We start from the raw sequence: 11,145 nt of genomic DNA, 5'->3' as shown, positions 1-11,145 counted from the left end.
CACGTCATAAACAAAGGTCATAAAAGAGGAAAATCAGTCGCATCGTTCACTTTGTTACTCTCATCCAAACTGTATTTACTGATTGTGTTAATCCTGTGATATGCCGTCATAATCCCAGAGCGTTTCCTTAACGTTAACCATTCAGAGAGGCTGAACAGGACAGAGAATGGTCCAACATAAACATAAAAAAGGCTGACATATTTAGAGACCTCTCTTCCCTGCGATAGGTCAACACGATGCCGTCTTTCATCAGTGCAGGCTTTTTGTCATTTGTAGTTTACAAGCTCAACCCAAAAAGATCCTGATGACATCATCAGGGGTATTTCTCATTAGACTTTGTCAGTCCCTTCAGACACACAATAGATTATTCATCTGTTGATAAAGGATGACCTGCATGTGTAACATCAGTGGGATTTTCCCTTTGAATATATTGAATGTATTTCTGTCATTGTGTCGCAAAGCAAATCAGTGTTCATGTGTATGTGCACGTAGCTTATATAGTTCTCTGATGCAACTAAAGCGTTGTCTCACCTGTACGCTTTAGATCATTGCCACACTGAAAGGATAAACGCTATCCCAGTCTCGTGGTCTCGTGAACTCTGAAACAAGTTATCTGGAAGAACTTCTCTGTATTTAGCTGCCTTCATCCTTCTGTGAACTCTGAGAAGTCTCCCTGTTCCCACTGGACAGTCAACTTTAGAAAAAGTCGTGGTGGTTCCACACCTCTTCTTTAAGACCATCCATAGATAGATAGATCTCTGCCATCTAGTGGACATCCTCCACCTGCCTCAACAGACCTTACAGTAGAGTAGGTGCTGTAATAACTTGTTGCAACTTTAACACTTGAACACTAACATGAATCTAGAGTTAAAGTTAAAGTTAAAGTTAAAGTTGTATCTCTACATAAGTAAATGTGTGTTTACTGGTAGCCATATATTTCAAATATCTCCACAGTAACACGAGCAGGTATCTGATAGTTTGTGGGTGACGTGCAGGAGGAAGAGGAGGAGTATTTCCCCCCTTCACCCCCACTGGACTGTCAGGACCTCAGAGCAACGAAGGCTCAGGCGGGGAAACAGGAGCAGAAGATGAAGAGGCTGGTGGTGTTTTTGCTTTGCCTGGTCCTGCTGACCGCTTACACTGGTAGGAAACTCTCAAGGATTTACCTGAGGAGATGAATTGTGGTGTGAATACAGCAGCCTGTTTTTTTAACAGTGAATAAGTCACAGTGTTTAGATCAGACATAGAAAAGAAGGAATAGTGGAGGTTAATTTGTGGTCTCATGCATGAGGTTAATGGATCTTTCTTTTGTTGCATGGCTGCACTTAGATGCTGAATTAAGGAAGTGAATTGATGTTTCATTTCCATTGGTCCTGTGCTTCATCTAGCACCGACTGTAATTCATGTGTAGAACTGATTTCGTCTTACCATGCATTCTTACTAACACAAGATGGAACTGCACATGTTTTCTGAAAATCCAAAACTAGTCTTAGCTAACATGATAGCTGGAGAATGTGTGTGTGTGTGTGTGTGTGTGTGTTTTGCCACGTTGCTGTGAGGGTCTAGGCTGCAGCAGCAGCAGCAGCAGCAGCAGCAGCAGCAGCAGCAGCAGCAGCAGCTCTGGCCTTGTGTTGACAAAGCAGCTCCCTTCGGCAGGAGAGGAAGAGAGAGTCAGCCTGGCTGCTCGCTGGGGTCACGTGCTGCACGGGCCGGACTCCCTGGGGAGCGAGGAGGATGAATGGGCACTTTGTTACCTTCCACCAAATACCGTGCCTCCCCGTGCAGCCCTGGGCTGAGAGAGAAAGAGAGAGTGGGAGACAGAGACAGAGAGCCCTTACTCTGCAGAGGACACTGTGTGTGTGTGTGTGTGTGTTTGTATGTGTGTGTGTGTGGATGAGAGAGCAGCTCCCTTGGGGCTGGCGCTGGGGGAATAAACAGGCTCACATGGACTAGCTAAACACATCAGGTCAGCCACAGCCCACCAGCAGCAGATAGGGGTGAGAGGTTTATTCACGGCTCTGAGCACAGCTTTCAGTGAGAGGAATTTTATCCGGTTAGCCAATACCCAGCTGCCGAGCAAACAGCTGGTGTGTTATTTGTAAAACAAAAGACAGTTCTAGTTCCTGAGAGCCTTCTAACTGTAACCACACACATCCCATCTCACATCTACAAGACAAGAACAAACCCTCCTCAGCCAGATTCTTTTATCTCTTTGGTGGAACAGCTTGATTGAATCTTCTCTGTCGCAGCAGCAGTAAAACCAGGGGATGTAAATATGTTATCTCTTTGCAGTCAGACTCTTATCACTGTCTCTCCCTCAGATGCCAATCCTATCATCAAGGAGAGCTTTGCTAAGCAGTTGCTCCGCAGCAAGAGGCAGAAGCCCGGCTACCCCGACGAGCCCATGAGGGTAAGGTTCAGTCAGAGCGCAGAGCAGAGTTTAGCAGAGGACTGACTCCATCATACTGACTTTCTGCTTAACAAGTTGCTTTAGCATTCATACGCTGCATATTCTTTTTTATATTCCACTCTTACTCTTCTGTTGAGTTTCCCCTTTGAGAGATATTAAGAAAGGTGTTACCCTATCTCTATTCTTACCTTCTATAAAAGTATAATAAAAGCTTATAACATGTGTTGTTGTAGCTGTAAATACAAACATATTTATTAATGTTGTTATATCTCTAACAATTATATCTCCTCATATGAAGCTTTCAGCATTGTGATATTAACAGTTATTCAGTGCTTAATAATAGAATATATTTACCTCCAGAGCCCTAGAGTGATGTTTTATCAAAACTAGATCAACAACTGTCAAGTTCATATGTATACTCTTTTAATATTGGATATAGAGAATACATTTAAACTCTCACTCTGTGACTGTCCCTATGCAGTTTAGATTATTTTAAAATAATATTTAATTAATAGTAGACTTTGGATAAGACTATGATAGACCCTAAAAATGTCCCTTAAATTGATGTGATGTATTTATTGACATGAATATTCAAAGTCAGAAAGTAATAAATGATTTACATTTGAAGTGTTGTTCTGGTAGTGTTCAGACCTCATCTTATAGAAGCATTAGAAAAGAAAAACAGGCAGTCAGTTATTAATAGTATCGTTCTGTTGGACCCTGATTAACAGAGATTAAGTGTAAATAGAACATAGATAGAGAAATACACACAACCTCATGAGGAAATGATGAGAATAAGATCAAAAATGTTCCAGCAGAACATTAGATTAAAAAAACGTTTTAAAAAGGTGAGCTTTACTGTTTTAAACCCTTCTGGTGAGGAGGGCTGAGGGTTTCACGTTCATAGAGGAGAGCTCCAGAGGGTGGGGGCAGCTAAGGAGAAAGGTCGTTCTGTCAGGCCAGGTTTAGTCCTCTGGGGGATGGAAAGGAGCTCTGACTCAGCTGAACGTAGCTGTAATCATTTATCAGTGTTTATAATGACGGAAATAAATCTTATAAAGCCTTTATTACCAGTTTGTAGGCAGTTATATTATATTTGTTTATAATGGTGTTAAAACCCTATTAGAAGACAGACGGTTCTGTATGATTTTTATTAGTCATTAGCATTTATTATCTTTTTATACACAAAATTTCTTTTTGCTTGCCTTTTACCTCACTTTTAAGTTGCTTTAGATAAAAGCGTCTGCCACACAAAATGTAAATGTAGATATTATATAAATATATATTTATGTTAATCTGTGTTTAATATGAGCCGTGCATTATTTTAAAGCACACAGTGCTACAGTACATGCTATAGAATTAGCATGTAGGCCAAGTATACAGGGTATTAAATAGTTAATGTTAGGGGAGCTAAAATGTAACTGTTACTGCCTTGTGACTGTTTGTACAACAAAATAACATTTATACCTAACTGCATTATATTTTCAACATTTTAATATAGTGATTTTATTGGTTGTTAAATATAATATTAGAACTTAATTTTAAGTTGATCACTTTTTAAATGTTAGTCAATAAAAAAAAAACAATAACCCATCTTAATACATCTATAATTTAGATATAGATTAGATATTAATTATATCCCATGGTGAGTGTGGAATTAGAGGGGATTTTAGCTGAACACATTGTATTTTTCTTACACACTGCACATTTATAGTAAATTGACTGGACGACATGGATAACAAGGATAGAACATATCCTTCTCTCCCTCTTTCTTTTCTTTCTTCTAAAATATAATGACCCTGTGAAGACTGCCAGTCAACTGTCATCACTAATCTCACTGTGTTACAGCTCATTTACAATAAATTGGGTCATTCTGAATATTAGCTGAATATTAATTCACAAAAGGGAAACATCCATCATTTGGCATTCCCCTGTATCTGTTAAAATCACCCGGTTTTTTTTGTTTGTTTGTTTGTGTTTTTAGGTATGTCTTTATTAAATGACAAGCCCAACCGTCCAATTCACCCTAATCACCCTTTGTCACTTGTGTAATTTGTGTGAGGAAAATACCTAAAGCAGCATCAACATCTCTGTGGGCCTCTGTGCATTGTAATGCTCTGACTGCTTCCATTCATGTCCCTGCATGTGTCCCTCTTCTAAACGTTTCTCATTTCTGGGCATCGATTGCACTGTCATGGTGCTGCTGTGAAAGTGGCACCAGATCACAAGAAACAGTAGATTTGAGTCAGAGTTTTGTTCTGACTTGGTGATTCCCCCCCGTGCATGCATATATTTTCATTTGTGCAATTGAGGGCATTAAAGCGAAGCCACGGTTATCAGTTCTCTCGCTGTCATTTCCTCTCATTGATTTTCATCTGTCTTTTTATTCTTATTGAATAATGCACATGTCTTTCCAGGAGCATCTGCTCCACATGCAGGTTCTGGATCAGAGGGCCCAAGAAACCAACCTGGAGCACTGGCTCAACCCTCACTGCTACCCTCGCTGTGACAGGAACTATGGATACCCGGTCTAAAGCTGACAAAGGTCGCTGCTTTCACTTCAGACTTCAAGTGCACAGCGTGTTATTGAACCTGCAACTACACAGCAACAAATCGATTTTAACAGCAATGCACCAACACGGGGCAAAATCGCTTCCCACAGTTGTTCAAACATGAAGGATGACAGATTTCTTATTGAGTCAGAACCCGTGTTCACATTTTCTGTGAGCTTCATCTACTCTTCTTTCATCCAGGATGATGGGAATCTTTTTCTTGTTTGCACACTGGACTTAATGTTTCTGCGGTTTCTCACTGCTGTTGTTCTATTTCTCTTCCTGTTTTCTTGTGATTTTATCGTGTCTGTTTGGCACAACAGGAAACCTCTAAAACCTGTGAAACAGTTTCAGAGCCACCCTCATGTCTTGTCCTATTGTGTCTTTCAACTGGATTTCAGTGTGTTTGCATAGAAAAAGAACAGACAGTAAAAGAACAGACAGTAAAAGAACAGACAGTAAAAGAACAGACAGTAAAAGAACAGACAGTAAAAGAACAGACAGTGCTATATTTACACCATTTTAAGATAAAATCAAAGTTGAATAATGGTCTTTGGTTGAGCTGATATTCTTTACTGTTTCCAACACCTAAAATGACTCATATATCACATATATCATCTAAGCATTTTTTGACATTACTTTATAAATTCCCTCTTTCTGAACAGTTTTTTTTTCTTCTCTTCACAGTGAAGGACCAAGACTGACATGGATACCAAGGATAAAAAAATCTCCCTCCCTCTCTCCCTCTTTCTTTTCTTTCTTCTGAAATATAGTCTCTACTGACCATGTAAAGATAATATGAATAATAATCTCATTGTATTACAGCTCTTTCCTGTAGTTTCTGCATTTATTTTCTAAGCTGTGAATCCTGTATCATCGCAGAGTGAAATTTATTAAGTGGTGAAAAATGAGAAATAAATCCAAATGCATGACTGTCTGGCTCATTATTATCATGATTATTATTATTATTATTATTATTATTATTATTATTGTTGTTGTTAAGTGATTTACCTCCTCAAATCGGAATGACTTGACACAGCTCGGTGATGCTGATGCTCATCCAGTCATCTTTTAGAGGAGACCAGGATCCAGGCGTTTCCACGCATAACTGCGCATTTAATGTTGCTATTTTTGAACTTGTGAAAAAAAAATTAAAAAAAAATAAAAATGCATGTGTCGTATGGGAATTAGCTCCACATATTCTATGTAGATGACAGAATTTGTCATTAACCCGTTTTTTCCCCTGTCCCTGCTTTAGCTGAATTAGGCCCATGTTCATAACAAACATGACTAGAAAGCTGTTTAGAGTTTAAATTAATACTTGTCTTAAAACCGATCCAGTGACCGCGACGCCGACGCTGACTACAGCTATTAAAACGTATATATATATATATATATATATATATATATATATATATATATATGAGGCTGTGTGTTTTACATACGGGAATAAACACAAATGCCGTTTGTTCTAATTTTTTTTAAATAATAATACTAGTATTAATAATAATAATTCTAAATGTGTGTATTAGGATGATATGACTATTTTCCCCGTCATGTTGCAGCTTATTCTAAGACTGACGCTCAGCGTGCAGAGGCGCACAGTGAGAGAACAGACCGTGATAAATGAGATGAGGTGTTCAGGCCTTCCTCTACTGCCGAGAGGTGCTTATTCAGGACTTATGTAGGGATTTTAAAATGCTGCTTTGACAGATTTAACAGTCACTGAAGTGACTTGGTTTTTTTTTTTCTTAGGGAAATGATTGTATCGGTTTAGACCTGACAGGTTTGGATAAGAGCCGTAATTTATGCTGTAATTTACATTGATCCGTTTAGTCGCTGCCATCAGTTTAAAGACAGTTAAAATAGTTCAAGGCCGAAAGAGCTGAGATTAAATAATAAATCAAGAAATAAACATAAATGAGAAAAATGTGTTTATTGAAAAACGTCTAAAAAGCAATTTGACACAAAATGTTATCTTGTTACATCAAAGCTTCATGAACGTTATGTAGGAACATGTCAAATACAAGCTATGTTAATGTTAATGCAGTTATATGCGCCTTGGGAAACAGTTAAAGTGTCCGTGTTGAATTGATTAATTTAGCTTACAATTAGAAATGTTAATCCGAGACGGACCCGGTCCTTAAACGCAACACAACGGTTTATTTCGTAATACTTTTTCAATTCAAAGTGCTTGAGTAACATTTTTAAATATTATCCCTATTGAACTAAATAGGTTCTCTTCAGTCAAATCGATTCAAATTAGAGAGAAAATCTGAAAATCACTGGAAGATAAGAGCGTGAAAAAATACATTCGAGTTAGTTATATTTGCAAAATATGAAAATTCACAAGCTCTGTACACAAAGTAGCCAGCTGCTGCAAAGGAAACATGCAAGATGTTAAACAATGCAAGATAGGAAATGGACTTCATTTGATTTGGTCAATACATTAAATAGATGTCCAATTTTATAATATATATTTATATATATACACACATATGCATATTATGTAATTTGCCTCTATACATTACATACAAAAATGCTTTGTTTAATAAGCACACAATTCTATAAACTTCAGAATAAATCTGGTGTAAGTCAGAGAAAGCCCGGCATGAAAAACGCAGTCAACCAATCATCTTTTGTCTTTGAAGAAGCCTTTAGCCGTGCTGCTCTCCCTGATGGTGACCGTCAGGAAGTTGGTTGTCACATCCGTCACCAGGATCTTTTCCACGTTGCCCAGAGACGGCCTCCACGTCACTTCGTCCAAGTTGTCATCGAACCTCGTTGGTGACGGCCTGTCCAAGAAGTACGGTTTTTCCATCTGTGGGAGCTCAGCAGGATGGTTCAGGCTCTGACACAGTTTGGGCTGGTGTTTGAAGTGTGTGGGTGCCAGGTAGCTGGAGCCATCCTTAGTCCTGTGTATGTCCACGTCCATCCTGTGTGGAAGCAGGCTGCGGTCAGAGTAGAGCTGCTTGTAGGAGCTTCCACTGGAGAGTCCCCGGTTGTGTGAGTGGTGATGGTGGTGGTGGGAGTGTTGATGGTGGTGTTTACGGATGTGACTGTGATTCTCTGGATGTCTATGGCCCGCTTTCACCAGCCCCATCTCTTCATCCCCGTGGAGCTCAGCCAGTTTATGAGGGCCGTGGCTCACCTGCTCCTCTGCTCTCCTCTTGTGGAGCTCAGAAACAGCATGGCTGAAGCGCGGCTTAGGGCCTCTTTTTTTGGGTACGTGGATGAGTCCGTCTGGACTGGTTTGCTGTAGGGAAGGTTGTTGGTGGTCACGGATGCTATGTTCTGGCGACCGGACACGTACACTCTCTCCACGGTTGACTGTACTAGGTGGGAAGATGGTGGGAACAACAGCTCTCAGGCCCTCTCTGGCCCTGGGGGTGACAATGGGCTCTGGAGTTGGGTAGGTGATATGTATCCCTCGGGCTGCCTCACTCCTGAACTCATAGGACTTCCCTTTAACTTTAGCCTGAGCCTTTTAGAAAATAAGAAATGAGAGATAAATTATTAATCATAGTTATACTACAACTGACACTGTTCCATATCATTTTAAAACAGGCCTTTTTTTACAGCTGGTATTTTAACTTGTTTAGCTTAGAAGCAGCATTTACAATAACAGAAAACTGAAGCAACTCCTGGATTTCTTCCATCAATAATTTTACTAGTTCATCTTGTATTTTTCCTCTTGTACATGTGAAAATGTTTTTGTGAAAAGGATCTGTTCACTGATGTCATTACAATCTAGGCACATTTAAAAGGTAAACAATTAGTGGCAATCAACAAACAGCAAACAGTTCCTGTCTGGTAAAATGATTTATTCGTGTAATTCTAATGTCCCATTTTAACAACAACCCTGTCATCAGAAATCCTGCTATTTAGCTCAATATTAAGTGAAAATCTGAAACCGGTAACTGTTACTGACTAAACCAGAAACTGTTTAGTCGAGTTTAATGACAAAAATGATTTTACACAGAGATCAACGACAAACTATCCTATTATAAAAACTGTCGAGCTTCATCAGTTCCTCGTTAAAGCGAATACACAAACTTCAAACACGCTGTGTGGAATATACACTATTTGCATATTGTCGGGTTCGTGTGCATTTGGTTGGTGGAAATACAACAAGGCCAAAAATGTATTGGAAGTACTTTGGAGTTAAATTTGGAAATATGACTACATATCGTATCATATCGGCAGAAAAAACACATGGGACATGATTTTCTGTCCGACTCTTATTACAAAAAGCTCGGATGATTAAACCCGGCTGCTAAACGTACCTTGAGCAGAAACGTCTTGGGTTTCGGTCCTCTCTTTTTGGGCCCATAGAGCTCCCGTTCACGCTCCCTGTGAAAAATAAAGCAGCACACAAGCATTTGAGTGTCACGGGAGCAAAGTGCACCGAGGACACCGTCTATTTATTAGACATGTAAAGTGGCTCTGCCCATAAAGGCAGGCCAGACATCTTACTTCTGTTCGAAAGCGACGAACAGGCGGGAGTCCAAAATATTCTCCTCTGGTTCCCAAGTGCTGTATCTGTAAATGAAAGAGCCGAAGTTAGATTGAGGAAGCGAGCGCCGACACTCGCTGTGTGGATGGGCACGGCGTTAGCCTGTGAGCTAAACTCTCCATCGTGCTCTAACACCTCAGTTTTAATCCGGCTGTGTCGCTAGCTTTGTCGAGCTAACGACACCCACAGCCGACACAGTAGACGCCACGGCCGCGGCTTCAAAACATGCAGGGGACACATCGTAGCAGGACTTACTTGGGAGACCAGCCCTTCCATTTCACAAGGTATTCAATCCGACCCTGCCATCAGAAACACACAGAACAGACTTGGTTAGCGCGCAGGGTAACAGGAGGGGAGCACGGCGCTGGGTCGCTGCACTTTACTCAGCGCTCTGGAAGAATCGGGCTCGGTACATCTCACACCTACCTTCCTTATCCTCCGCTTGATGATAGACTCGGCAGCGAACACCCTCTCCCCGACAGCAGACAGCTCCATGTTTACTCCAGTGCTACCTACTGTTAGCTTGTGGACGCTAACGTTAGCAGAGCAGATATTTTTCTCCAGTCCCAGCCACTCTGAATTCCCGACAGACCATAATACTCCCGAACAGAATGGACGTCAGCGCAATTTTTACATGGTTGCTAAGAAACCGCAGTCGGTGGAACCTCTCTAAGCGCTCCCATTGGCCCAGCCGTTGCTACGTGCTCGGGTTGCTAAGTGAGGGGGAGGAGCGTGCGCCTGTGTGGATTCTTTCGGGGGGGGGGGCATGGTGGCTTTTTCTCCTCCGCGCGCGGCCACCGAATCATTTCGCTCACGTTCGGTGAGATATGTAGAAATGCACGTGCTATCAAAGGCAGTGCACTTAGACACGCGCGACACTGTGGCCGTGCGTGCGCGCGCGCGCGGTGGAGAGGAGGACCACGAGGTAATAACGTGGTCTCTTTTTTTTTTTTTTTAATTTATGCGACAGCGCGAGACACAAACGATGAGTCCTGCTCGTGCGCCGCAGGTTGGACACCGACTCTCACCGCGGGTCATCTGCTCAGGTTCAGGTCTCACAGAGAGGGATCAGGTTAACACTGTTAACAACACATTATTCCTTCCGAACACACCGTGAGAGCTATTTTTATTTTATTCCCTGTGTGTGTGTCTCCTCACTTGAGACTGAGTCGCTTTCGTTTAGAATAAAACCCGCACTGGGTTTGGGATTTAAATCAAATACCTGCCGTTCGCGTTCAAACAGAAAAGTGGGTTAAGTAAGTGGTCAGCTAAAATAAAAATTACAAAATAAATAAACTGGAAAATTATAAACTGCATATATGCAATCGATTTCCTTGCTACGAATCTGTTTAGATGAGGCACAACACGGATGGAGAGATCAGCTAATGCGTGTAATGTCTGTCCTGGCTGTGCAGGAAGTGTTTTCATATTTTCTACATGATGAGGGTCCCAGCAGCGTTACTCAGCTCAGGATTCATCTGTGGCATCAGTAAAACAGCAACAAGAAATCAAGCTGCGCTCTGTTTCTGCCATTTCTAAATAGTTGGCAGCTTTTATGTCGGTATGTCTTCCTTTTTTTTTTTTTTTTTGTTTCCTGGTAATATTACTCATCTAGGAGAAATGATCTGCAGCTGGGAGAATAATCTGTAGCCACAGGCTGTGAAGCA

At 41.0% G+C, this 11,145-nt stretch overlaps 2 protein-coding genes across 2 annotated transcripts; one reads left to right on the top strand and one right to left on the bottom strand.

The window, feature by feature from the left end:
- Positions 1-1,046: 1,046 nt before the first annotated feature.
- Positions 1,047-5,884, top strand: c1h17orf67 (chromosome 1 C17orf67 homolog). The gene is made up of 4 exons (XM_026360392.1): positions 1,047-1,143; positions 2,322-2,410; positions 4,828-4,955; positions 5,650-5,884. Exons 1-3 carry the CDS (start codon positions 1,089-1,091, stop codon positions 4,942-4,944), a joined length of 261 nt encoding a protein of 86 aa, XP_026216177.1. The 5' UTR covers positions 1,047-1,088; the 3' UTR covers positions 4,945-4,955; positions 5,650-5,884.
- Positions 5,885-6,879: 995 nt separating this feature from the next.
- On the bottom strand, positions 6,880-10,090 carry cbx8b (chromobox homolog 8b). The gene is made up of 5 exons (XM_026360915.1): positions 9,905-10,090; positions 9,734-9,777; positions 9,439-9,504; positions 9,249-9,315; positions 6,880-8,446 (listed from the first exon to the last, which is right to left on the bottom strand). Exons 1-5 carry the CDS (start codon positions 9,971-9,973, stop codon positions 7,595-7,597), a joined length of 1,098 nt encoding a protein of 365 aa, XP_026216700.1. The 5' UTR covers positions 9,974-10,090; the 3' UTR covers positions 6,880-7,594.
- Between the last annotated feature and the right edge of the window lie 1,055 nt (positions 10,091-11,145).

This window comes from Anabas testudineus, chromosome 1 (assembly GCF_900324465.2).
Source record: "Anabas testudineus chromosome 1, fAnaTes1.2, whole genome shotgun sequence".
Classification (NCBI taxonomy): Eukaryota; Metazoa; Chordata; class Actinopteri; order Anabantiformes; family Anabantidae; genus Anabas; species Anabas testudineus.
Note: the sequence above shows the minus strand (reverse complement) of the source record. Positions and strands in the feature narration are given on the sequence as shown.

Bases quoted from the DNA above. Each gene is read 5' to 3' on its own strand.
- cbx8b (XM_026360915.1), bottom strand. From the start codon at position 9,973: ATGGAGCTGTCTGCTGTCGGGGAGAGGGTGTTCGCTGCCGAGTCTATC. The intron at 9,505-9,733 runs GTAAGTCCTGCT...TTTCATTTACAG, and splicing joins TGGAAGGGCTGGTCTCCCAA to ATACAGCACTTGGGAACCAG. The intron at 9,316-9,438 runs GTAAGATGTCTG...TATTTTTCACAG, and splicing joins TTCGTCGCTTTCGAACAGAA to GGAGCGTGAACGGGAGCTCT.
- c1h17orf67 (XM_026360392.1), top strand. From the start codon at position 1,089: ATGAAGAGGCTGGTGGTGTTTTTGCTTTGCCTGGTCCTGCTGACCGCT. The intron at 1,144-2,321 runs GTAGGAAACTCT...TCTCTCCCTCAG, and splicing joins CCTGCTGACCGCTTACACTG to ATGCCAATCCTATCATCAAG. The intron at 2,411-4,827 runs GTAAGGTTCAGT...ATGTCTTTCCAG, and splicing joins ACCCCGACGAGCCCATGAGG to GAGCATCTGCTCCACATGCA.